General features: G+C 48.6%; 4 protein-coding genes across 9 annotated transcripts in view; all 4 read left to right on the plus strand.

The window, feature by feature from the left end:
* The window catches only part of CLIP1 (CAP-Gly domain containing linker protein 1), a 62,241-nt gene extending 55,853 nt beyond the window's left edge, over positions 1-6,388 (plus strand). For 4 of the 5 annotated variants that reach the window (XR_009488809.1, XR_009488810.1, XR_009488811.1 and 1 more), the window contains 4 exons: positions 3,148-3,265; positions 3,522-3,681; positions 3,791-4,589; positions 4,701-4,773. Coding sequence is in view for 1 of the 5 variants with exons in the window: in XM_059863388.1 (XP_059719371.1) it covers positions 3,148-3,265; positions 3,522-3,681; positions 3,791-3,846; positions 4,701-4,825; positions 5,452-5,674 (682 nt within the window). In the remaining 4 variants the exon portion in view is untranslated. Of the gene's footprint in view, positions 1-3,147; positions 3,266-3,521; positions 3,682-3,790; positions 4,590-4,700; positions 4,826-5,451 lie in introns of those variants that run through there. The other variant, XM_059863388.1, reaches the window with a different exon arrangement.
* A 741-nt stretch (positions 6,389-7,129) lies between these two features.
* On the plus strand, positions 7,130-15,886 carry VPS33A (VPS33A core subunit of CORVET and HOPS complexes). The gene is made up of 13 exons (XM_059863389.1): positions 7,130-7,256; positions 7,344-7,409; positions 7,489-7,616; positions 8,079-8,268; positions 9,045-9,161; positions 9,547-9,721; positions 10,422-10,615; positions 12,259-12,385; positions 12,551-12,618; positions 13,096-13,233; positions 13,614-13,751; positions 13,911-14,079; positions 14,479-15,886. Exons 1-13 carry the CDS (start codon positions 7,155-7,157, stop codon positions 14,670-14,672), a joined length of 1,806 nt encoding a protein of 601 aa, XP_059719372.1. The 5' UTR covers positions 7,130-7,154; the 3' UTR covers positions 14,673-15,886.
* Positions 15,887-18,898: 3,012 nt separating this feature from the next.
* Positions 18,899-19,218, plus strand: LOC132336176 (uncharacterized). Its single transcript, XM_059863390.1, has one exon. The coding sequence runs from the start codon at positions 18,899-18,901 to the stop codon at positions 19,031-19,033; it is 135 nt and encodes a 44-aa protein (XP_059719373.1). The 3' UTR covers positions 19,034-19,218.
* A 1,362-nt stretch (positions 19,219-20,580) lies between these two features.
* Positions 20,581-24,451, plus strand: DIABLO (diablo IAP-binding mitochondrial protein). Of its 2 annotated transcripts, none has more exons than XM_059863380.1 (6): positions 20,581-20,672; positions 21,318-21,432; positions 21,636-21,767; positions 22,645-22,755; positions 22,857-22,953; positions 23,862-24,451. In XM_059863380.1, the coding sequence occupies exons 1-6, from the start codon at positions 20,626-20,628 to the stop codon at positions 24,068-24,070; spliced, it is 711 nt and encodes a 236-aa protein (XP_059719363.1). In that variant the 5' UTR covers positions 20,581-20,625; the 3' UTR covers positions 24,071-24,451. The 2 variants fall into 2 exon arrangements, with proteins under 2 accessions (XP_059719363.1, XP_059719364.1); XM_059863381.1 differs by having other exon boundaries at positions 21,639-21,767.
* Positions 24,452-25,900: the final 1,449 nt, after the last annotated feature.

Below are 25,900 nucleotides of genomic sequence, written 5' to 3' on the forward strand. Positions count from 1 at the left end.
TCCCTCCTTTTGCCTTAAGAATTCGAGCTGCTGAACAGGAGCCATCTTTGTGTTTCAATTAGGTCAAATCTCTAGGGGTGGTTTTCTCACCTTCCTTCCACCCCCAGGAATTCTCTCCCTCTGTTTTGGCATCCCCTTGTATGCAATGCTCCAGCTGGGAGTGCCAGGAGTTTGGTGTGGATGGATCCTGGGGGTTCTGTGTGGCTCAGCTCTGGGGTTCAGTGTGGGTTGCTGTCTGACTGTCTTTGAGCTTCACTGTTTATGGATACTCATCTCATTCCTCTCTCTTCCCTTTCCTGCCCTTGCTTCCCTTGCTATATCTGTGTGTCTTTAATGGTAAGACTCAAGAAAGTCTATCCACGTTACAATAAATAATTATTTTTTTTTTAGTAAAGTTGTTGTACATATTTTGGCTGCCTTTGTCCCTTGGTGTCTTGCTTTTGTTTTGTAAAACACTCAGCTCTCTCTCTATATATATATATAAAAAATAATAAAAAAGTCTATATATTTTTTACCAAAACAGAAAAGGCCCTTGGTGCAAATATTGTTCTTCCTTAAAGTATTTTGCATTTGTACTCCATGTTTCTAACATGTGGTTCTTGTTATCTTGCATTTTTAAAGCTTACCCAGTAGCACTTTAAGGTATTTGCTTCATTCTTAGAATTTCTTATTTTTGTAGTAAGGGAAGAATCTGGGTGATTTTTTTTTTCTAATGCTAAACCAAAACAAGCCCCTTTCTCCCACAGCTTCCACACACTGCTCAGAACATGGTTTAAGCTTCTCAAGAAAGTGAAGTTTTAAAATGGCATTTAAATGAAAAAGTCATTTTTGTTGTTTTGATTTCCCCCCTGCTGGTAAGCAGATGTTTTGAACTTGAATTGGCAGGAAGAGTTTCAGTTCACTAAATCAATTTTTTTTTCAATAAAATAAAAAGTTTCCACAAGATTTTCCTTGCAAGCCTCTCCCAGTGCAGTTATTTCCCATTCCCTGTGTGTGACTCCACTGCACACGATGCTCCCAGCATCATCCACTCCAGCAGCAGCCAAGCCTCTGCCTGGAAGTGACCTGTGACCCACACTTAGGGATCAGCACCTTCCTTTGGCTGTAGCTCCTCCAGGTCCAGCCTTTTTGGGTCCCCCACTGGAGCAGCTCCTGGAGAGGCTGTCCAGGGGAAGAAAACCCAAAGCTCCAGCACAGGGACCTTCTTCCCCCCTTGTTTTCTCTCCTCTTTTCTTCTCTCCTTTCTCTCCCCTTGTGTTTTAGCATTCGAGGCTCCTGTATTGAGTCTGTAAATATTTTATTTCTATCCTTACACCCTGTTTGCCTTTTTCAACCACCTCAGCATTGTGCTGGTTGAAGCCAAGCCCGACAAATGGCAAATTCACCACATTTGTGCCAAAGCATCTGTTTGGTCCTGATCTCTCCATGAAGATCTGACCAAGTGGAAACATTGGCTGAATCACAAGCTCTTGAGCATGGGCTGAGTCACTGGGGTTCCATCTGCCCTTCCCCAGCTGCGTGCACAGCACAGGAATGCTCGGGAGAACTCTCGGGTGCAGCAGAGCTCGTGAGCAGCAACTTCCAGATGTGATTCCCAGATGTCCTCAGGGTTTTCTTCCCAGCAGATCCTGGATTTGCAGCTCTGCTCTGTCAGCAGCACCCCATGCACTGGTGGCACATCCTTTCCCACACCACCACGTGCCTTTGATCCATGGGACAAAGCACTGAGCACCACGGGAGAGGCAGAGCCTGGGGAGCCCTGCGGGAGGACACGGAGGTGGCTCTGGGGCTCTGAGTGCTTTGCTGGCTCGGGGTTGGCCAGGGAACCTTTCCATGCCAGTGCCCTTTGGGGTTTCATGAATACTATAACTTTGAAGGCAAGATCACACAGTCTGCAAGTTGTTGTGTTTCCACTTCTGTTGATTCTCTCATTGTAAAAATGTACCAAAACCAAATCAAATTTGGGTTCTTGTTTGGTAGCTGCCTCAGCTTTTCTAAACCCCAGATTCTCCACTTGCTGCTTCCATTCCTGAGTACAATCTGAACAATGAAAGAATTGCATTGATTGTGCTCTCATTGTTGAGTTTATCTCGAGTGGGTGAGATTTCCTGTGTTTCATGGTCTGGGTATCGTGGCTCTCACTAACTGTACATAGCACAGAGATGGAAACTTTGCCATTTGAGCTTGATAGCTGTCCCCTGAGCATCCTCCCACGTGGGTGGGCTCTGCTCCTGATCCCTCAGCAGTGCTGGGGAGTGTAGAGCAGTTCAGCATCCCTGCAGGAGCTCAGAGCTGATGGCAGCACTGCTGCCTGCACTGAAGAGCCAGTTCCTCTTGGAGAAAAGTTAACAGTTTGAAGTCACTTTTTTGTTTCCTTTTTTAACCAAAATCTTTCAGCTTGTAAGGAAATTCATAGCAATGCTCCTCTCATCAGAGGACAGTTACTCACTGTGTGTTCTGTGACCTGTCAGGAAGATCAACAGTACGAGGGTGTCACAGCAGTAGTGCCTCAAGGCAGGAGCTGTAGGCAGAAGTTGTATCTCTGTTAGATCCACAGAAAATATTGGGAAAACTGGCTATATGTACACAGGAGACAGTGGTGCCTGCTTTGGAGGATTTCTTTTTAACCCTTCTCCCATGAAGTAAAAGAAATCCCATGTGGTTTGTCCATGTCCAGGAGTTGATGATGTCACTGAAATTAGTGAGGACCAGCTGATATTTCCAGCCTCATCCATGCTTTGCATGACAACTTGTACAATGAGCTTTGCATGCCTGTTTTGTTGCTTGTTAGTAATTTTCAAGAAGTAACAAAACTCTCAAGTTAGGTTTTGTGGAACATTGTGCAACATGTTTGTTTATCCTGTATCTCCCCAGTCTGTTAACTTACTCCTTTAAATTCAAATGGATACGGTGCTATGCAGATTCTGGCATGTACTACCTAGGTAAAGTTTTTGCTTTGTTTCCACAGTTGTAACACCTGAAATGCTTGTACATATATAAAACCTTAGTCAAGTACTAAATTGTAATTTGTTTTTTAAGAACCACTTCTTGCAGTAGTTTATTACTTGAAGTTAAATGAAACTACTATAAGCCACTACAGTTACCCATTCATTAGATGACTTCTGGTTTTACTTCGTTTTCTTTTAGAGAATCAACTTTAAAAAAAGAAATTGATGAAGAAAGAGCATCTTTACAGAAATCCATCAATGTTACTAGTGCCTTGATCACACAAAAAGATGAGGAACTGGAAAAACTCAGGCATGAGGTAAATGAGGAATGGGTGATTCCTAATTTCAGCTAAGTTGCAGCCAGAGGCTTTGTGTGCTGGCTCCTGAAGAGCTGGCTGATCATTTTTCTTTCATGTGGCATAGTTAAACCATAGCATCTTCAGCTGCCTATGCTGAGCCAGGTGACTCCTGGCACGTGGTTTTGTGTCTGTTCAGCCCTTGCTTCAAGGGCCCTGGCCTTGGTGCTCTGGCTTGGTGCTGGAAGGTCCAAGTGTTGCCAAACAACTCTTCCAGATCACGGTGCTCCGCGGAGAAAACGCTTCTGCAAAAACCCTGCAGTCAGTGGTGAAGTCACTGGAGTCTGACAAACTGAAACTTGAGGAAAAGGTGAAGAACTTGGAGCAGAAACTCAAGGAAAACAACGAGCAGCCTTTGAGTGTAATGAGCCCCTCAGGTAAAGCAAGAGCCACTCCAGTGTCTGTGCCCTCAGAGCCTGCGACATTATTTCTGACTGAGCCATGGCTCAGGTGACATTGTACCTTGTTTGTTTTTTTCCTTTAAAGGTGATGCTGCTACTCTGCTTCAGGAGGAAATTGCAAGAGAGAAGCAGGTATTGGATGTGCACATGAGCATCCTGAACCAGCAGTGGGGCTGTAGGAGAGGGGAATATTCCAAAGACAGTTCTTACTGGGTTTTGTCAGTCAGGATTTTAATGGGCAGATTTATCTTGTGGCCCCTCAGCTTCGGAAGGGAAATGTCAGTGACAGTTAGTACTAAATCAAGTGATGAGTGATACTGGAGAAACAAGGGGATGTGAGGAAACAAGCAGGAAATGAGGGTGGCAAGTTGTGCCCTGCAGCCTGTCAGAGGTACAGCCCAGCAGAGCACTCACTGCTCCTTGGCATTCCCAGAGGTTTCTTGGATGTGCCTGAGGAAAAGCTGGGGCCCACCTGGGGCTGGTGCTTGCCATCTTGGAGAAATGGGCTCCCTGAGCTCCTGGGTACCTCTAAGCTCTGCAGTTCTTCCTAGCTGCAGAACTGGACTCAGAGCAAGGGTTGGCAGCAATGGAGAAGGAAGGTGCTCAGCTGGCACTGGAAGATGTGATTCAGAGTAGGACAGTCACAGTGACCCCGGGGACCTGTGCCAAGAAATGCCTAGAAAATATGGTTGGAATAGAATCACCTGCTCATGATAAAGCCTTTGTTAGATCACAAATGTCAGGCACAGTGATTAAAAAATGTCCTTCCCAGTTGTGCAGCCACCAGAAGTATCATAAATATACACTAACCAACAATCTTTTTCTCGTTTTCTGTTTCCCTGGATTCACCTGCTGATGGCAACCCTTCCTTCCCCCAGGGCGAGGTTGGTCCCACTTCTTCCCTCCCCTGTTAAATTTCCAAGTGTTCCTTGGTTACTCTGGGGGAGGTGCCATCCCCCTGCCCCTCTGACTGTCCTTGTCCTTGGCTCTCCTAGATCGACTTCCTGAATTCAGTGATAGTGGATCTGCAAAGGAGAAACGAAGAATTGAACTTGAAGATACAAAGAATGTGTGAAGCAGCCCTCAATGGCAACGAAGAGGAGATAAATAACTATGACAGGTACAAATCCTAAAGGAAACCTTGGCTCTTGTTCTGGGACCTGTTGGTAGAGCTGCTTGGCAGGTGCACGATGCTCCAGCCTGATCTCAGCTGTCAGGAGGGACAGACAGCTTACCCTGAGTTTAGTGGTTGAATCCAGGGTTCTCTTTACACTATGATGAAACTGGGGGGTGCAAGTGGTGCTCTTTAGTTATCAGTCCCAAACACTGATGTATTGTGACATGTCTGTTGTATGACTTGGTGAATCTGGCCCTTTCCAAGTGCAGAAGAGTCTTTGCTCCCAAGAGGCTGTAGCTGTGTTGGGATGGGAAGAACCAATCCAGAGAAATACAAGTCAAACCTATTTGATGTATCATGCCTTCAGCTCTCTTAAGAGAAAAGAGAAACTCTTTTACACGTGTTTCTTTTAAATGTCTCTGTGCAAAAATTTGCCCAAACAGCAGCTTGTTCAGTAAATATTGGAGTGTAGGGGATGGTGGGGGCATTGCAGGTGGTGGAGAAGGGTTTGTATCCTGTTTTTGGAGGAGCTCTGTGGCGTTTCCTGAGTCTCAGTAAGCACGAGCTCAGTGCAGGGCCGTGGGCTTTGCTCCGTGGGACAGAGGCATTGACTCGTGCTGCTCTTGCAGTGAGGAGGAGAGCCTGTCCAAGAAGAAGCCGCGTCTCTTCTGCGACATCTGCGGCTGCTTCGACCTGCACGACACCGAGGACTGCCCGACGCAGGCGCAGGCGCTGGAGGAGCCGCCGCACTCGGCGCACCACGGCAGCCGGCGGGAGGAGCGGCCCTACTGCGACACCTGCGAGGTGTTCGGCCACTGGACGGCCGACTGCAACGACGACGAGACCTTCTGATGGGGGGACAGCGCCCCCGACCTCTGCACCACCAGCAGCCGCCTGTGCTGAATGTCAGGACAAGGGACAGTGACCCCCGCTCCCCTGCCCGCCCGCTCCAGACTCCCTACAAGCATAAATATTTTGATCTTCCACTAATAAATACCCCCTGACCCTTTTTAACAAACTTCAGTGAAAGATAAATAAATGATTTAACAAGTGACTTTATCTGTTTCTTCCCAGGTTCTGGGTTTGTCCTGCCCTTAACAGGAAATGCCCCTGTGCTGTTGGATCTATTGGTGGGAAAACATGTATAGGAATGAAGCACTAGAGTTATATTAAAGCTTATTTAAATACCTTAAAAATATGCTGTTAATTTTCATATTTGCACTAAACCATTTTAAGGCTGAATTTGTACATTTAGATTTTTAAGCTTTTTTTTGACACTGGACTGAGTTGAGAAATATTTCATCTTTATTTTCATTTACTCCTTTGGTTGTGATGTCACTCAGTGCCGTGAGCTCTGGGTTGTGGTTTGGTGTGAAACGTGGAAGTGACACAGGTAAGGAGCTGCTGGGGGTTCTGGAAACCTGTATGCTGTGCACACCTGTGCACACCTGGAACAGTTTGTGGGCCATCCCTGTTTTGCATTCTTTCAGCTTCTATATAGTGAGTGTGGTGTGTGTGTATATATGCATATATATATAATAAAGTTATATTTTGGAAAAAAAAAAAGTGCTTTCTTTTCTGCACTTCCGTTCAGAGTGTGAGGGGTTCTGCACGGGGACAGACATGCCCAGGGGCTGCACTGTAAATCACAGAATCCATCAGCTGGGAAGAGACCTCTGACATTTACCAAATCTGTGACTGAACACCGCCTTGTCACCATGCCCAGGGTACTACTGAGTGCCACATCCAGTTCTTACTTAAATACCTCCAGGGACAGTGACTCCACTGCCTCCCTGGGCAATATTTAATTACCCTTCTAGTGAAGATTCCTCCTGATGTCCAACCTGGATCCCTTCTGGTGCAACTTTAGGCCATTCACTGTCCCTGTGAGCAGACCCCGATCCCCCCGGCTGTCCCCTCCTGGCAGAAGTTGTGCAGAGCCAAAGGGCCCCCTGAGCCTCCTTTTCTCCAGGCAGAGCCCCTTTCCAGCTCCCTCGGCTTCTCCTGCGGATCCAGCCCCTTCCCAGCCCCGTTCCCTGGGCTCCAGGTGCGGCCTCAGCAGTGCCCAGCGCAGGGAGGAAGCAGTTCCCTGGTGTTGCCGGTCACAGTCCCGGGTGCAGCCCGGCACCAGTGGCACACACACAGGATCACACACATAGGATCACACACACAGGAACACACACACGATCACACGACACCGCCCGTCCCGAGCGCGCAGCACCGCGGGTGGCTCCCGGCCGTGTCCCCTGACGTTCGTGGCCCGGCCCGGCCCCGCCCCGCGCTCTGTGCGGCTGCGCGGCCCCGCCCGCGGTCACGCGCGGCCGGGGCGGCCATGGCGGCGCACCTGAGCTCGGGCCGGGTGAACCTGACGGCGCTGCGCGAGGCGGGGCGGCGCGAGCTGCGCGAGTTCCTCGACAAGTGCGCGGGCTCCAAGGTGGGCACGGCAGGGCCGGGGCACGGCGGGGGCCGGGGGGTCCCGCGCGTGGCGTGGCTGGTCTGATCCCGCCGTCCCTTCCCGCAGGCCATCGTGTGGGACGAGTACCTGACCGGCCCCTTCGGGCTCATCGCGCAGTACTCGCTGCTCAAGGTAAGCGCCGCGGGGGCCGGGGGCAGGCGGCCGTGCCCCGGCACTCCCGCACTCTGCTGACGGCCGTGCCTCCGTGCAGGAGCATGAGGTGGAGAAGATGTTCACGCTTAAGCCAGGCCGACTGCCCCCGGCCGACGTCAAGAACATCATCTTCTTCGTCAGGCCCAAGCTGGAGCTGATGGACATCATCACCGACAACGTGCTCAGGTACCGCGGGCAGGGCAGCGCAGGGCGGCCGTGAGGAGGGGACAGGCGTAGCCCGAATCACCGTGTGGTTTGTTACACCTGTGCGGGGAACGAGGCGCGATGTGCAGACACCAAACTGCAGCACAGCCACTCTGCGGCTTAAATGGGGTTGTGAGATACCCTGGGCATGGGGGCTTCTCCTTGGCTGCCATGTGGAGCGTGCGTTCCTCCCTGCGAGGACGTGCACACCTTCTAATTAGCTGGAATGCGTTATGCTTGGATTGCTGTGCCTTTTGGGAGCTGCAGGACAGCCACCTCCCCCTGCGCTGGTGTCAGAGCTGTGGCTGCACAAGGCTGGACACTGACACTCCAAATCCAGGAGTCTACAATAACCCAGTGCAGCGTTCCTGTTTTGTGTGAATCCAGTGCCCCCTGCCCGTGCTCTGTGTGTGCAGCGAGTGACCGAGTGCTCTGCTCCTGCAGGGAAGACAGAGGCCGCTCTCCGCAGAGGGATTTCCACATCCTGTTCGTGCCGCGCCGCAGCCTCCTGTGCGAGCAGTGGCTGAAGGAGCAGGGCGTGCTGGGCTCCTTCATCCACCGCGAGCAGTACAGCCTGGACCTGATCCCCTTCGACGGAGACCTGCTCTCCATGGAGTCTGAGAGCGCCTTCAAGGTGCGCGCTCACCTCGTCCTTGAGGAAAAGCAGAATGTGGTTTTGTGCTGGACCTTGGTGCTGGTGCAGCAGCTCTCAGAGGGTTTGTGAGTGACCTGCACAGCAAGGAAACGCCTTACAGAGCAAACCTGGCTCGATCCTGAAGCCTGAACTTCCCTGTGTGTTTTCACACTAAATGCTGAAGGAACAGTCACTACACTGAGCTGCATCCCAGTTCCTCCAGCTTCTGCTGCTGGTGTTACTGTCAGAAATGGAGCATTCCTGAGGCTTAAAGCACTCAGTTGTCAGAAGGAGCCAGCATGGTTTGTGGTCCTGCACAGCCAGGGAGCTGTGTGATGGTTCTCACTGCACTGAGCGTTAACAGCTGTCACATCCCAGCTGCATGTCCTGCATTCCCAGAATGTTGCATCCAAGGACAGGACAGTTTGGGAGTTTCTTGGCCCTCTCTGTCTGTGTGTAGCCCAGAGGACGTGGCAGGGCTTGCAGCTGTAATGAGGTGTTGGGTGCTCTGATTGGCCTAATTAGCAGGAGAGGGTCCTTCCAGTCACTTTCTTTTACTCCATCAAACTGGATTTGTGTCTGGAGTTCAAAAATACTAGAGTCTAGTCATCAAAAAAAATTATTTGATGTAGTGACAGCACAGATCCATATATGCCAACAGCCACAGTTTGTCCCTAGCCTGTGTCTCCTCTGAACTGTTCACATGGATGCTGCTGTGCTGTGGAGGCACCTGTATTGGATTGGCACCTCCTATCAGAATTCCTCTTGTTCTTTAGGAATGTTACCTGGAGAGTGACCAGACCAGTCTGTACCATGCAGCAAAGGGGCTGATGACGCTGCAGGCTCTCTACGGAACCATCCCGCAGATTTTTGGGAAGGGCGACTGTGCTCGGGTGAGGCTGAACAAATGCATCTTGTTCTTTGGAACTGCTTTAAGGAGTCTTTGGTTAAATGCACCTCTGGGTTTTTTTAATCCAGCCATGACACACACACATCCTTTTTACTTCTCTCTGATTAACCCAGGGTGTAATGGATATTTTTTTGTGGTGAGGGAGCAGCTTGAGGTGAATGCAGTGCTTTGGCCATCGCTGTCTTGCTGAGCTGCAGAGAGCAGTAGAGAAGGACTTTTGTTTCCTCAGTCTCGTCCTGCCCTGTCCATCAGCCAGTCTGTACCTCCTGCCACCCCTTCCGTTACAAGCATGTGTCCTGCAGAACCCAGAGGTCACACCCCTCTGCTGTGGCCTGCACCCTAACCAGAGCAATCTGACTTCCTTGCAGCACGTGGCCAACATGATGATCAGGATGAAGAGGGAGTTCCCTGGGAGCCAGAATTCCATATTTCCTGTCTTTGATACCCTCCTGCTGCTGGACCGCAACGTGGACCTGCTGACCCCGCTGGCCACGCAGCTGACGTACGAGGGGCTGATCGATGAGATCTATGGCATCCAGAACAGTGAGTCCTGTGGGGAAGGAGCAGCTTTCCCGTGTCCTGGGCAGGCTGCAGCGTGTTGGGTGGGTTTGTGCTTCACTAAATGTGATGTGGGAGCAGCTCAGCTGAAATCACTGTGGGGTTTGTTCAGTCCCAAGCTGGAGCCCATCAGGATCCACTCTGGCTCTTTTTGCCTGGGAAGGGGAGTCAGGTATAGGCCATGGTTACTGAAAGGGCATCTTTTGGCTGTTGGCTGGGTGCAGGCACAGTGACAGAACAGGGAGTGTGGGAGTGGGAATGTAGTGTGTGCCTTCAGCATCCATCCTGCCTGGATCACGTGCCACACTGAGGGGACAGGGACAGTTTGTGAATGCCATTATCAGAACGCTGTCCTGCTCTTCAGAGGGTAAGAAAACTCCAGGGAGGCATTTATGGACTGTAGTCCCTCCTGCTGGGCTGGACTGGCTGCTGGGCTGCCTCCAAGCCTCTCTGAAAGCAGGGCAGCTGGCACTTGGGGTCTGATATTCTGATGTTTGTGTAGGTCCCTGGCTGGGTGCAGGGACACTCTCCTTCATTAACACACAGGCACTGAGTGGTTTGAATGTTAATACTGCTTTGCTACTCAGAGCTGTTTCCAGCTCAGGGGACACATTTCCACAGCCTGCTGATCTTAACTTCTGCTGAGGAAATTCCAGTCCTTACAAGGGTTATTTTCATTTGGTAGCTTATGTGAAACTCCCTCCTGAGAAGTTTGCCCCAAAGAAGCAGGGTGAGAGTGGGAAAGATCTCCCCACAGAACCCAAGAAGCTCCAGCTGAACTCTGCAGAAGAGCTTTATGCCGAAATCCGAGACAAGAACTTCAACGCTGTGGGGTCAGTGCTGAGCAAGAAAGCCAAGATCATCTCAGCAGCCTTTGAGGTGAGGCCTGTGTCCAGCAGTGCATCTGATAATTCACAGTCTGTGTTCAGCAGGGCTGGGACTGGCAGCTCAAGCTGGTCCCCCACAGTAATCCCCCATCCAGAGGAAAACCAGGAAGCTGTTCCATTCTCTTCCCCTGCCCTGGGATGAGGTCAGCTCCACTTGGACTGTTCTGAGTAGGTGTTGGTCAAATCACCTTTTAATAAGGCTGTAGAAATGTGGATCCTCATTTCTCCCCACACCTCTGTTCTGGAGCTTTCCCTCTGCTCAGAGCTTGCCTAATCCAGCCTTGTGCTGTGTGAGCCCGTAGATCCCATAACAGGAATTGCTCTCTTCAGTCTGCAGGAGTCAGGTGCTGCTTCCCTCTGCAAGAAGCCAAAGGTGATTTTTAGTGTGCTGATCAATTCCACTTGGCTGCTCTTGGTACTTGTTCAAAGGTGCTTTTCCCTTCAGGATGCAGAGAAAAAGCTTTAAGCAATAAATCACCAGAATGTACTTGCACAGAGCATTTTGGCTGGCATCAAAAACAACAGAAACGTGCAAAAGACAGTTGTCATGCAGGAGGCTTGGACTGTAAATTCATGCTTGTCACAGACAAATCTGGAGAGCTGTGTGGGGCACATTTGTGGTTTTGTTGAAAACATCCTGTTGACGATTCATAAACTGAGATCCCATATCTTATTTTTCTGAGCTCATGGGGACTCTGAAGAAAACTTTTTCACTCTTTGATTGTATTTCTTTGGTGGGGCTTTTTAGCTTCTTAACATCTGCCACATCTAAAACAAGGTAGTGGTACCTTAACTGAAATACTGAGTGCTCAGCCTCATTCCCCAGTGCAGCTCTGCTTCTGCACTATTAGTGCTGGAGGTGCTAAAGATGGATTGTTCATACTGCTTGTTAAAAAAAGAGAATTCTAAGAAATTGTCAGCAGTAATAGGTGATAATGAAACAGCAGCATATTGGCAGCAGAGGACTTCTTCAGTCACAGGCTCCATCAAGACTCTCCTGCCTGCACTTGCCCATTTAAAGCCTTCACGTATGAGTCAAATGATTACTATTTTTATTCCAAGTTGCAGCAAGAGGCAAGTAGCCCAGATGCAGTGCAGGCCTCTGGAGCTGAACTCTGCATGGTGCTTCAGCACATCCTGCCTCAAAACCTGGCATGTTGTTGCCACCAATAGAGTGAATGGCAGACCCTGCCAGCCCAATTCCTCAGCACCTTTCACTCCTGCTCCAAGGGCAGACGTTCCCCAGCTCTGACAGCATTGGCTAGAACTCCCTGTCAGCCAGCAAAGAAATTCCTCTCTGTATGAAAAAGGGAGTTTTGCCTGGTAGGGAAATTGAGGAGCAGCTAGTGATGGCTAGAGTCAGACAAATGTGGATAAAATGATTTACAACGCTGGGATAATGGAAAATAACAGTCTAATGATGCTGCTGTATTACGTGCTGCCTCTCCTCATGATCCAAGTGCTGTTACAGGTAATGCTGTGACTTCAGTGTGTAAGCATCTGAAGTCCTTTGTCTAAAAGGCTGCGTAGCTCTAACTCCCTACAGGGAGTGCAGTAATAATTCTTCATGATAAAATGATCTGCTTGGTGTTATTAACATGAACAAGGCCTAACCCAAGTGATGGATTTCTTCAGGAAAGGCACCATGCCAAGACTGTTGGAGAGATTAAGCAGTTTGTGTCCCAGCTGCCTCACATGCAGGCGGCGAGGAGCTCGCTGGCGAACCACACCTCCATCGCAGAGCTCATCAAAGACATCACCAGTGAGTAGGAGTCCTTGAAATCCAGCAGGATGCCAGATAACCTGGTGGACATCAGTCAGTCTGGCAAAAACTGGCTTTGCTCCATCCAGTGCATCTCTGCTGAAATGTTAATGTAAAACATAAGCTGTCGGTTGCTGTTGTATTGATTTCATTCTTTTCCCAAAGCATCTGAAGATTTCTTTGATAATTTAACAGTGGAGCAAGAGTTCATGTCTGGAATAGACACAGACAAGGTAAGTAGATAATGGCAATTAGCCACTCTTACATCTTCAAAAACCTTTTTTTTTCTCATTTGTTTTTTTCTGGTTTTTTGTTTCACTTTGGTTTTTTTTTTTGAGAGAGGAAACATCTGATCTAGATGATGTCCAGTGAAATGGATCTCTGAGTTAGCTGTCACTGCCTGTGCACAGCTGGGGTGCTTGACCTGCCCAGGGGCACCCTATGCTCTGAGGGATCATTGGAATATAGAAGATGGTTAATAAGAATTTTTCAGTGCACAGTCTGGCTACTGAGTGAGGGACTGCTCTAGGGAGAGGAGAGGTGGAAGCAGAGCTGGGTCACTGTTTTACAGATGGTCCTGGGCTGCCTGGAGAGCAGCTGTTCCTCTTTCTTGCTTTTTTGGAGAACCAGGCAAACAAGATCTTTCTTTCCAGGTCTGATGGGTACTTTAACAATTCTTTAAATAACTGCTTTTTTATTTTATTTAACAGGTTAACAATTATATTGAAGACTGCATAGCTCAGAAACATCCATTAATCAAGATCTTGCGTCTCGTTTGCTTGCAATCCGTATGCAATAGTGGGCTGAAGCAGAAGGTTCTGGACCATTACAAAAGAGAGATTCTCCAGGTTAGGCTCTAACATCTGGAGGAATAAATTCCTGAGAAAATCCACATCAGATCTTCAGCTCTACACTTCAATTCTAGACAGACACATCTTACACCTGAATAATGTGCACAGAGGAGGCACTGGGCTTTCTGTTTGGACAGATACTTGGGAGGTGCTTTTGTGTGTTACAACGTGTAGATACAGAGGTTTATATCACTTTTTACTAATATTATTTAAACACTTTAAATTGGATATACTCTACAGAGATCTTAACCAAAAAGCTTTTTTTAAACAAACATCTTTTTTAAACAAACATCTTTGTTGGGGTTTTTTTTTTCCTGTTTTAAACACTGGTCATGGGTTATTGCTGTGGTATTAAAGGTTATTTCTTCATATTACAGACTTATGGCTATGAACATATATTGACCTTAAACAACTTGGAAAAAGCTGGACTCCTGAAACCCCAGACAGGTGGCAGGAATAACTACCCAACGATCAGGAAAACACTGCGCCTGTGGATGGATGATGTTAATGAGCAGGTAAATGGGCGCCTCAGCAGAACACATTACCTCTAACTGTAGAATTATATGCAGCAGGAAAACCTCCTTTTTTATTTAATGTTACTGATTTTTTGGGGCTGTTTTGCAGCATGAGGTAGCACTGACCTGCTGCTCCCTCCCTCTCTCTGTGTCCCCCAGAACCCCAATGACATCTCGTACGTGTACAGCGGCTACGCCCCGCTGAGCGTGCGCCTGGCCCAGCTGCTGGCCCGGCCGGGCTGGCGCAGCATCGAGGAGGTTTTGAAGATGCTGCCAGGACCCCACTTCGAGGAGAGGCAGCAGCTCCCCACTGGCCTGCAGAAAAAGCGTGAGTTTGGGTTTGTTTTCCTGTGGTTTACTGGAAAATACATCTGTCCGAGCAGGGAGTGAGGCAAACTGAAATCAGAGCAGGCAGAGTCCAGGTCTCTCTGTCATCCCCCTGTCCCACAGCAGTGTTAGATTGACCTAACTCTCCTTTGACAAATGGTTTAACTTCTCATCAGAGTACTAAAGTTACACTGTGATGTTAATAAGTAATGTTATGTGAAAGAGGGTCAGCATCACTCTCAAACAGAAACACATCCTCTAGCAACCCCAGAGCTGGGAGCAGACTGTGGATTTGTGTCCCAGCTTCTAATTCAGGTCATTTAAGTTTGACTGACAGTTGATGCAGAGGAGCTGTAAAAATCAAACCAAGCCAACCTGGACCTTTTCTGTGAACCCACAGGTCAGCACGGTGAGAACAGAGTGACCCTCGTGTTCTTCCTGGGCGGCGTCACGTACGCAGAGATTGCCGCGCTGAGATTCCTGTCCCAGATGGAGGACGGAGGCACAGAGTACATCATTGCCACTACAAAACTGATCAACGGGACAACCTGGATCAAATCCTTGATGGAGAAACTGGAGCCTGCCCCTTTCTAGGGTGTGTGGTGAGAGACAGTAAATGTGAGAGGCCCTGTGTAACAGAGGCACGTCAGCTGGCATGGCTGCTCCATTGGAGAAACGCAGCAGTGAAGGAAGCGCTCCTGGGACCAGCTCGTGAGCAGTTACCCTCATCCCTTCTGCACTTGTGTTCCAGCTCTCTGTGGAACTTCCAAGGAGACAAGCAGGGTTGGAAGGCATTAATGATAAACAGTGGGAAAGATAGAGATCCCTGCTCATGGTCTGACCTGGCAGCCAAGGGCTGGGGCAGCGGGAATGGGCCCTGATCCTTCTCTGTGGCAAATTGCTTTTTTTTTTCTTTCAGTTTAACTTTGGTGGGAGATGTGATTTCTGCTTTTTACCCTCCTAAGGTGCTGAGGAGGCAGGATGTTCTCTGTTCCTGACTTCATACCAGTATTCCCAGACTGTTTGTCTCTCTCTGGTGCCTGATGCATTCCATGGATGCACTGATGTGTCAGTCAGAGATCTGTATGCAGCTATACCTGTGATCCTCGAGCCTTTCCTTCACTTGTCCCCTGAAGGGATCGCTGTGAGGTGACTTCTTTGTCCTAGGTACACCCACCTGATTCTGGAAAGCTCCTCCAGAGTATGAATGACATCAGTGTGTCCTGAGTTTATGGTTGAAGACACACAAACAGTCCCTGTGTGGGAGCCAAAAATAGCAAGAGCAGGGACCCAGTAAACAGTGGGTTTTAAACAGACACTGTTTTCACCCCCTGTTCAGGTTATAAACCGTGGTACTTGCTGTCACAAGCTGTTGTAGAGCTCAAACTTGGAAAATGGAATTTTCCATGGGCTTGGTGGCTGGGCCCTTGGTGTACAAGGAGCAGCTCCTGGCTGCTGAGGGGGAGGCAGAGCAGGGTCCTTGGTGGTGCCTGTGCTGGGCTGGGCACTGTCGGTGTCCTCACAGCCACTGGGGACTCTTCCACACTGTCGTTCACTCTTAAACACAACTAAAAAAAAGCCCACTCCCCACTTCAAATCACTCTCTTAGCAAACATTTCTGCCTTAGTTACCACGTATAATGTGTCCCAATAAATCCCTCAATTTTTCCAAGTTGTCACAGTTGTGACTGTGGGTTTTGGTCTGTTTTATTTTCTAAGACTGAAGTCTGCCAAGTCAGACCCTCCATGGAGCCCCTCTGTTTAACTCTAGCTGACTTATTAAATAAAATAAAGATATATTTAATCTTTTTTTTTGGAAGTGTTTGCGCTCTTTCTCTCTGTCTAGAATACAAAAATAAAATAAAACCCTGCACTGTGGTAGCTGTATTCTTGTCTCCCTGTCCCAGGATAAATGGATAACTGAATTACTTGAAACTATTTTTCTAACACCCAGGTGGTTTTTAATTAAGGCTTATGCAAAATTTAATTCTGTTCTGCCACCTGTAATACGACATTAGAAGTGGAATTTCTGAGCATTTGAAGAAAAATACAATTTCATTCACTGGAGACTTTCTATTTCAGGTGGGAAGGCAACTTGTAGACAGACTTAACAAAAAACATGCTGCAACTTCAGTGATGCAAGAAGAGCAAACATGGACTGTTTGCTCTGCAAGTTCCATTTAAAGTAGCTAATTTCAGAGTATTTAAAAGGAAAACTGAATTAGGCTTGGATCAAAAATTAGATGTTACTGTGCAGAGAAAAACAAGAAATTGACTCAGAGCAAGAATGTCCTTGGGTTGGCCTTGAAGCATCTCTGTAGTATCACAATTTCCAGATTTTTTTTTTTTAAATTAAATTTTAACAGTTGAACTAATCCCAAGGAAATACTGGCCAGGCTGGTTTCTGAGCTACACCACAGGTGAATAAAGGAAAACAGAGAGTGGCTCACCTTTCCCCTGGCCAGCCATCAGTAACACTACAGGCAAAACTTTTTTTGGTTAAGAGTTTACACCAGACACTTGGTAAACTCTGAATTCATCACCAACACTGCAGCCTGTTTTTCTGCAGCCTACACTAGAACTGTGTAACCCCTCCACCTAGACAAAGCCTCTTCCTGGAACTATTCAACAACAAAATAAAAGCCATCCTGACGCTGATCAATTCCCTGGAGGAGCAATTACTATTTAACAGGCTTCCTGAGCAGCTGATGATGTTCTGCTTCTGTCCAAGGCCCTGCTGACCATGTGGGTAATAATTTGATAACAAGAGAACCTAATTAAATTAAGCGACCATTTTCTACATCATAATATCTTTGTAGGTAAGAGATTTGATTTGCAGTACATAATCTTCCTTCTCTGCTGTCTACATTACTACAAAAAAAAAAAAAAAAAAAAGAAAATATTACCCAACCTCTACCCCAAAAGACTTTCACTTTTCATACAACATTATCAGAAGCAGTTTTGCTAAGAATAAACATAGAGCCTGGCTCTCTCCTCCCCTCACTGCAAAGGAGCTGCATCATTTGAGCTCTAAAAGGTTGGGATGACTCCTTGGGAGGGAGGGTAAGGGTGACACTACAGCAGTGACCCTGCAGGGGACCATGCAGGGATTAAGCTGCTTTCAGCCCTCACTGACTTTTGGTAAAAAATCCTGGCTCAGCCTGCACAGTCCCACCCTGGGGATGAGCTCCAGCTGTGTGTGAGCATCCTCCTCCCCGAGTGGCTCACAGAGCACAGGGTGCTCAGGGAACAGAGCAAGAGGCACTGCAGCCTTCGAGATAACAGAATAAAAGGTGTAAGATGACACAAGGTTTTGTTAGAGGCAAACCCCCCCATCTCAACAAATGCAGGTTTTGGTCTGGTGACTCCAAGCCCCGGCACTGGAACTCTGGAAATGCTGTTGCCAAAGCCCCCAGGGGAAGGGGAGTGTTTGGCTGCTCCGAGCACCATGAGCACCACGGCGCTGTCGGATCATAACCGGTGCTGACCACACCTAGAGCTCAGTCCTGGTGTGGGCTGCACACATACACACACACACACTCTGCTCCTGGATCACAGCGGGATCAGCCTACGGCACAAACCCCTGCAAAAGGGACAGCTGCAGAACAAAACTAGGGAGAAACACGAACTTGCCGAAGCAGAGCACATCATCTGCCTGGGTAAGCAGTTTATTTCTTTATCAGCATCTTTCTAGATAACCAGAAATCTCACACAGCCTATGGACAGAAATCTGTAATGCTCTGAACAGAGAAATCACAGCTGGTTTTAAAATGCTGTAACTCCGGTACTGTATACATGTGCCTGAGCTTGGAATGGAATGGCTGAACTTGTTAAACAACACCAAAAAGTGAATTCCTTATCACAAAAGCTCTTTAAAAAACATTCCAGGCAGCAGGACATGAATTCAGTTTAGTTTGGCTGGCTTTAGGCTGTTCAGAAGAGAAATAATCCTTCTGGGTTAGTTTCTATCCTAAGTCTGATTTTAAACTCCCTTTTTGTGCTTGACCAAGAGCGTCAATATTGTTGATCAGGCACAGTTCTGATCAAAATTTAAAAGAACAAGTAAATTGAAGAGATAATAGAAATTTTTAGGTGGGTTTTTACAGCTTCAAATCTAAGAAGCCAGTGACTTTAGAAGAAAAGTTCAGATTTATTTTAAACTACCAAAGGAGCAATCACTTCCAAAGCAATGCGTATATATGACTATACAATACTGCTAGAAGATGAATTCTAAGGCATCTTATCCCACATCTCCCATTAACGGTTATTTTTAATGCAAGATATAAATATTTGCCTGTGCAAACTTGTATTTAAGCCTCAGTTTTCGTCATTCTTAAACAAAAGGCTCAGTTTGTGCCAGTACTTCCATTAGATGCAATTATAGAATTAAATATTAATGGTGGCTTCCTTGGAGGAATTGACCACTTTGATCAGAACACGCTGTTGGTAATGCACCATCAGCGGCCGCTCTGCTCCTGGCGCTTCCTGGACGCACAGCCCCAGGGGAGAGATTCCAGGAGCCAGCTGGACTCTCCAACACCCCCAGCCTCACCCCCATGGCTGTGCCCCTGCCTGGGTCTTTATTCCCCTCTGCTTCCTTACCAGTCCTGATCTGGAGACTTTGATCAGATCCCAAATTCTCTTTCGACACCTCGGCAGGGCTCTGAACAGGCCCACACCAGTCACTAACAACCTTCCAGGTGGTCACAGGATTTCTCCCCATGGCAGGGTGGTGTCCCTGCTGTGAAGACTCACCTTGTTCCTCTGCTTCCAGGCCCAGCAGGAGCAGGGAGCAGCCAGCTGCAGGGAGCTGGGAGAGCCATGCCGGACTCCTTCGCCATCCACTTCCTGAAGGTGCTGCGGGAGCTGCTGGCCTTTGTGCTGTTCAGCTACACGGTGCTGCTCGGGGCGCTGCTGCTGGCCGGCTGGACCACCTACTTCCTTGTGCTCAAATGAGCCCTCTGCCCCTGCCCCTGCTCCCATGGCCTTTCCAGAGGCACCCGGCTCCACGGCGCAGCTCCACACTCGGGATGGAGGTCCCTTCCCCCTGCGCCGAACCTGCAGGAGCTCTGTGCTCTCGCTGCCTCACCGCAGTCTTATTTTCCTGTGTCAAAACAATAAAGGTTAAAAGAGAAAAGGTATCCCTGTGCATGCACTTTACAGATCCTCGTGGCTCTCGCAGATTCTTTGTGCCTCCTGGACTCTGAACTATTTAAAAGCCTCCCAGCAGTTTTCTCCTGAGGTTCCCACCCTGCCGAGCGCAGCACAGGGGATGGCAGGGATGCAACACCACTCCAACATCTCAACAAACAAGTCCTGCCTTGTCCTGCTCTGCCTCATTAAGGGTGTGAAGGCAGACACACAGAAATTACTTGTAATTTGTTTTAGAAGTCCTGGAAAAAGACATTTCAGATCAGCACAAGGTTCCCCTCTCCCTACAGTTTTTTGAGGTACGGAGTTGTTACCTGGTGCTCTCAGGTGTGCCAGGCTTTAGAACAAATGTTTAAAGCACAGAGTAAGATTGAATATGTGTGATACAGCACTGCCTCAGTAAAGTAACCTGAACTGACTGAGTCTCTGAAAACAGGAGAGAGAGCAGGAATTCCTGCTATAACTAAAAATAATAGATTTAATTGATTAAGGTCATTTTGTGTGGAATTGCACAGAAAACCTTTGGTGGAGAAGGTGGAGATTACCACTAGCATGGAACTACCCAAAATCAAAGCAGCATCATGTACTTTAGAACAATAAAGATGAACTAAACCAGGGCCATGAGGAGCACTGGTGTCTCTGAATTGGTGGTCACAATCTGTCCCTGCTGGAACTGCCTTTCACCCAATGGAGCTGATTTCAACACAAAGTTGGGTTTTTCAACTTCTCCCTTATCTGGGGGGTTCTGCCCTATGTCCTCATGGCCCAGAAGTTCCACATTCCTTTTGACCAAATCCTTCTTCCCAAGCTTTGTTCACCTTTCCCAAATCTAATGTCACTAAAACACATCAAGCCCTAAACCTTATCAAGACAATTCCACCACCAAGTAATTTGGTTTTCTAACATCTGGACATCACTCAAAGCTTGTTGGCTGCCCTGTTTCATAGATAAAATATTCTTATGCGGCTTGAAAGCCACAAAACCAAACACCAAAGAACTGCCCGTTCTTAAAGAGAATTTTTACACGTTCCACATTTTGTAACAATGTTTCATAACTCCCTCTCATTCAAAGCAGCTGGGCAAATTGTTGCTTATTTCTGACCCTTGCGATGTTGGGCATACCGGCGAAACACAGAGGAGGTGTCGGGGGTGCTCCACAGGGCCATGACGGCAGAGGGGCCGCGGGGACACCCCTGGGGACACCTCCCGGTCCCTTCCCCTCAGGTTCCCGCCACTGCCCTCACGGCCCGGCGCGCGCCGCTCCCGCCGCTGCCCCGCGCGCCCCCTCCGCGCGCCCGCGCTCTGCGCATGCGCCACTCTCGGCCCTGCCCATCCAACCCCGCCCCACAGGTGCGCGGGGTGACGTCACTTCCCGTGCGCCGGGTGGGCGGGCCAAGATGGCGGCGGGCGGGCGGTGGTTGCGGAGCTGCTGCTCCGTGCTCAGGTACCGCGGCGGGCCGGGGGGAGAGGCTGAGGGGGACACGCGTTGCCCGCACCGCGCTCCCCACCCGCAGGCTGTAGGCTAAAGAGTACACGTCATAAAAGAAGGAAAATCCACCGGTTGTTTTAATTAAATTGCTGTAGAAGAACAAAAAAACCTCTCATTGCTCTGTGCTTCTGTTTTTCTGCTCGGGTATCTCCCTGATTTACCCTGACCCCGGGGCATTTGCACAGCTTGGGTTGTAAGTAAAACTGGCCACAGAGACCCCGGTGTCGGTGGATTGTAACAAACCTGTCACATTTCTCACCTGCATGTACCACACACCACTTTTAAGCGTGTTTTTTAACCTGTTTTCCAGTATTATTGACTATCAGCAGTGTGCCCCTACCAGCTAACATACATTTTCTCTCTGGAAGTATTACTATTGCCCTAGTTACTGAGCTTGCCTTTTCCTGCACTTATGATTAAACAATAATACAAAATTTGAAACAAACTTACTCATCCACAGTCACACAGCTGCATCACAGAAGCCTGGCATAGACAAGCTCCCCTCGAACAGCTTCTGGGTGTTCTTCTCCTCGTTGATCCCCATTCCCCACCCCACACTGGGATGTTTCTGCTGCTAAACTTTGCCTCTTGCTTTTCCAGGCGCAGCTTCCCCGTCCTGGCCAGTGTCCGGCAGCGAGGCCTCGCGGGCAGGAGCGGGCAGTGGCACCAGGCCGTGGGGCTGGGGGTGGCCCTGTGTGCTGTCCCCATCGTGGAGGTACCCCCAGCACCCCCTCCTTGTGCCAGTTTAACACCCAAACCCACCTGCCTGTCCTGGTTCTCCCCCTGGGGTTGCATCCTCGGGGAGAGTTTGGCTCTCGCAGCTTTTCCTCACCGTTGTGTTTGAGTGGTGTCCGCGGGGAGGGCGATGCCTGGGTCACACAGGGTCACACGAGGTGACACAGGTGTCTTGTGTTGCAGCAGCAGAGCTCGGGGTCCCTCAGCAACGATGCCCTGATCAGAAGAGCTGTGTCCCTGGTGACAGACAGCACGGCCACGCTGCTCTCCCAGACCACGTACGCGCTGATCGAGGCGCTCACCGAGTACACCAAGGTGAGCTCTGGGCCTTCACACCTGGCACCCCCCACTGCTGGCAGTGCCAGCTGCTCTGCCACTAACTACACCCCTTAAACCATGCTCAAAACAGGCTTTTGCAAAATTAATTTAACCCAAGAGGTGAGGGGGTTTGAAGATGTCAGGTACCTCAGGAGCTGTGGGGTCACTGTTCTGCACCAAATGTGGAAGTTACTTTTAGCTTTGTTAAACTGTTGCTTTTAGGTTAAAATTAGACAACCCCAGAATGCTTTGAGGTTGGAAGGACCTTAAAGCTCATCCAGTCCCATGAGGAGGGACACCTTTCACTATCCCAGGGTGCTCCAAGCCCCGTCCAGTCTGGCCTTGGACACTCCAGGGATTGGGCAGCCACAGCTTCTCTGGGCAGCCTGTGCCAGGGCCTCCCCATCCTCACAGCCAAGCATTTTTCCCTAACATCCCATCCCACCCTGCCCTCTGTCAGCATGAATCCATTCCCCTTGTCCTGTCATTCCATGCTCTTTTAAGAAGTCCCTTTTTTTACTTAGGCAAAATGACCCTGCAACTCAGAACTGGGGCTGAAGAATTTCATAACAGTTATTTATATTACCTGTGTACTGAGCTCTCTGTTCTTGGGTATTTTATTGCCCTTCTCAGCCTTTCTAAGGCCATGAACTGAGTTCCATCAGAAGAATGGCATGAGCCATACTTAATTCTGAAACAAGACACAGTTTTAATTTTGCAAATAAAGTGCTATTTTGAGTAAAGTATTTGCATTCCAGTTTACATTCTTGTCAGTACATCAAGTGTATGGAGAGTAATTTTGCTAATTAACACTGAGACAACACCAGAGCTGTGCAGACTGTCATGGTAACTGTGCCAAATGATTCCTTCACAGGCAGTTTATACCCTGGTGTCTCTGTACAAGCAATACTCAAATCTCCTTGGGAAAATGAACTCAGAAGAGGTGGATGCAGTCTGGCAGGTGGTCATAGGAGCCAGAGTGGATGTGAGCAAACAAACCTCCCTCACCATCTGCCTCTCCAGCCTGCTCTGCACAGCTCAGGAGAGCTCTCAGGTGTGTTACACCTTGTTGGTTCTTTCTCCCAGATGACCACCAAGCAGCAGGAGTACCTCAGGCTGGAGTCCAGCTGGATGACAGCGCTGCGGCTGTCGGAGATGGCAGCAGAGGCTGCCTATCAGTCAGGTGAGCAGCAGCAGCACTGAGCCTCTGCCCCTTCTCCCTCTGCCCCTTCTCCCTCTCTCAGCACAGTTCAGACACACACTGTACACTCAGTTAACACCACAGCTGACAGCTGGTGCCTGGTTTTTGAGGTGCTGAGCACGTACATCCTGCTTTAGGCTGCGAGTCTGTAGGTGCGTTCTGAGAGCTGGGCCTGGAAACTTCACATGTGGTTTAGGTCAGGACTAACCATGGCCAAAAATGTCTGAGGGAAGAGTTCAGTTATTTTTAAATGCAAGGCTCAAACACAGTTCTGGGAGCCACAGAACCAAGGCTGCTTATGAATCCAGGACTTTCCAGCTGGATTTAGTTATATTAAAAAAGGAAAATATAATAATTTTGGGTTTTTCTCCCTGGAGAGATTTGACAGCTCTGAGACTGAGCTATGGACTGGTTTGTGGTAAATGGGCAAAGTTACTGGAGTGGAGAAGGGAGGGAAAGCAGTGAATATACAGAGACACCCTCATTCTCTAAGTGCCTGGAAAACACCCAGAAATCTGTGGGAGCATGGGAGGAGAATGGTGGGAATTCAGCAGTGCCACAGGTATTCCCAGTGCTGTAGGTACCAGGATGAGATGAGGACTGAAAGGTTCTGGCGCACAGGGACTGGGCTGGGCTTAGCTCTCAAACCCACTGGCACAAGGAGATCACTCCTGTCCAACCCCAGCTGTATCCCACTGGGATGGGAGAATCCAAGGGAGCAGTGTCACCTCAAAGCAGACAAAAGGCTTGAGGTAAATAAACAGCATTGAGCATTAATACAGCCCAAGAGCTCTCACCACACAGCAAAGCAGATGACAATCCCATCCATTTCCTTAGCTGAAGGTTTGCCCAGTGCTCCTGTAACCCAGTGTGTCAATCCTTCCCTGCAGGTGCAGACCAGGCCTCGGTGACAGCCCGCAGCCACATCCAGGTGTTGAAGTCCCAGGTGCAGGAGGTGAGGCTGCTGTCCCAGAAAGCAGAGACCAAATTAGCAGAAGCTCAGACAGACGAGCTCATCAAAGCCCGAGGAGAGGACTCCTCATTGCCACAGGGTGTTTTAGGAAACACAGATGATGACCCTTACCTTCGGGAGGACTGAACAGAACTGAGCTCTCAGGATCAGTCACCAATGGAACAGTCCCAAGCTCCTAAGTGTGGGATAGCGTAAAACTGCTGAAATAATCCTGTGATTCCATTTTTTTTCCCCCTAGAAAGGATTGCTTTACAAATCAAGTATTTGGAAGGCCCCAGTTTTGTTTGTAACTTACCTTGTTTGTAATACTTTTGGATTCATTTATTTAAATGTTTATCTATGCAAATGTGAAGACTGTTATCAGGGATGGCCTGGTGGTAATTGTGTCTCTGCTTGGAGGGTCCTGCTGCTCCCTTGGTGTGTTTGTGGGATCAGCCAGAGAAGTGTATTTAAAAATCCTTGTTTTTAACCTGTGAGGAAATGCCTTTATTAAACTGTGCAAAAGCAGCTCAATGTGGGTATGTCCATTTGGGGAAGAAATTAGGTCTTGCTTTCTATTTGAATTTAAAAGTTTTTAACCTCTGAGTTGGCAGCTGCACCAAATTACACTGAGCTGCAGTCAGGGGAAATACTTGCTCTGGAGCTGAGAACTTCCCATGGAGTCACCCAGGCTCTTGGTGCAGTTTTGTTCAGCACAGCAACTTATTTCACCCAGAATCACCTCTGGGGGAGGTTCCCCAGGAAGCAAAGGGGAGGTTTGATTTTCAATATATTGTAGTTATAAACAGAATTGTTTTGGCAGCTGCTGTGTACTGTTCTACAAAGCACTGAGCAAAAGAGTTTTGCGTTTTTGAATGCTTTCCAAGGGAAGTTTCAGGAAATAATCTTAATTATTTCTTTTGCAAGCTTAATGTTTCACTGCAGGTTTCAAAACCACGGGTGTCTTTCACCATTCATTTCCTAACTTGACAGCTGTTGTGAAATTTGCTTTGTAGAACAGCATCCACTTGAACTTTATCACTGATGATTGGATCCCCATCTGCCAGGTTGTGTAAGAAAACACACATTAATCAAAGCTTTTTCACCACAGATTAGCATTTGATGTATCTGTGTCAAGGTTGGTGTTACTAAATTGAGTTGTGTCTGACCAGGAATTTTCTTACCTGCAGCATAAGAGGTGTTTCATTTTGGCTGCCTTTGGAACAAATGCAATCTCAGGTGCACAGCACTGTTCATTTATAGATCAGCAGTAAAAAGAAAATTAACAAACCATCTTTCCTTGCTCCTCACTGCGTGCTGCTGTAACCAAGGAGGATGGCACAGTCTGGAATTCAGCTCGCAGGGAGCTGCCCATGTCTGCTGTGCCAAACACAGCTCTGGGCTGGAGCATTAGGGGAAAAAACTCCTGTGATGAGAAGGTTACTTGGGTGGTGGCACAGCTGAGCCCTCAGGAGCCAAATGCAGTTTCAGGTCAACCTCTAACCACAACTGCTCTCCTTTGGTACCTTGTGGAGTTGAAGAACATCTGCCAAGCCCCTGACCCGAGTGCACAAACAAGTTGTGTACCTTTCAGGATGCCACAGTAATTCTACTCAGATGTTTGCATGGCACTGCCAGGAGCCTGCAAAGCCAGGAAAGTCCCTCTTCCCCTTTCAGGGCCTGCTCCCAGCCCTGCTGTGACCCCACTTCTTGTTTCACTGCACGTACTGCTCTTCCTGCCCAAGAGCTGTTCCCACACACATCCAGCCCAATGTGACTGGAACCAGCCAGTGCAGCCAAGTCCAAGTAGGGGTGAGGAGCACGAATCACCCCAAAACAGGGCAGAAAGGAGTCCCTCACCTTTGTCAGGAAGTGAGAGCTGCCAGCTGGGGGTTAGCCCACACACCTAAGCCCACAGCAGACATGACATCATGCTCTGTGCTCCTGAGTTTGCACTGGGAATCATCGAGTGGATCA

The sequence above is a fragment of the Haemorhous mexicanus genome, chromosome 19 (genome assembly GCF_027477595.1).
Source record: "Haemorhous mexicanus isolate bHaeMex1 chromosome 19, bHaeMex1.pri, whole genome shotgun sequence".
Classification (NCBI taxonomy): Eukaryota; Metazoa; Chordata; class Aves; order Passeriformes; family Fringillidae; genus Haemorhous; species Haemorhous mexicanus.

Bases quoted from the DNA above. Each gene is read 5' to 3' on its own strand.
- VPS33A (XM_059863389.1), top strand. From the start codon at position 7,155: ATGGCGGCGCACCTGAGCTCGGGCCGGGTGAACCTGACGGCGCTGCGC. The intron at 9,162-9,546 runs GTGAGGCTGAAC...ACTTCCTTGCAG, and splicing joins GGAAGGGCGACTGTGCTCGG to CACGTGGCCAACATGATGAT. The intron at 14,080-14,478 runs GTGAGTTTGGGT...GTGAACCCACAG, and splicing joins CACTGGCCTGCAGAAAAAGC to GTCAGCACGGTGAGAACAGA.
- LOC132336176 (XM_059863390.1), top strand. From the start codon at position 18,899: ATGCCGGACTCCTTCGCCATCCACTTCCTGAAGGTGCTGCGGGAGCTG.
- DIABLO (XM_059863380.1), top strand. From the start codon at position 20,626: ATGGCGGCGGGCGGGCGGTGGTTGCGGAGCTGCTGCTCCGTGCTCAG. The intron at 21,768-22,644 runs GTGAGCTCTGGG...ATTCCTTCACAG, and splicing joins CGCTCACCGAGTACACCAAG to GCAGTTTATACCCTGGTGTC. The intron at 22,954-23,861 runs GTGAGCAGCAGC...CCTTCCCTGCAG, and splicing joins AGAGGCTGCCTATCAGTCAG to GTGCAGACCAGGCCTCGGTG.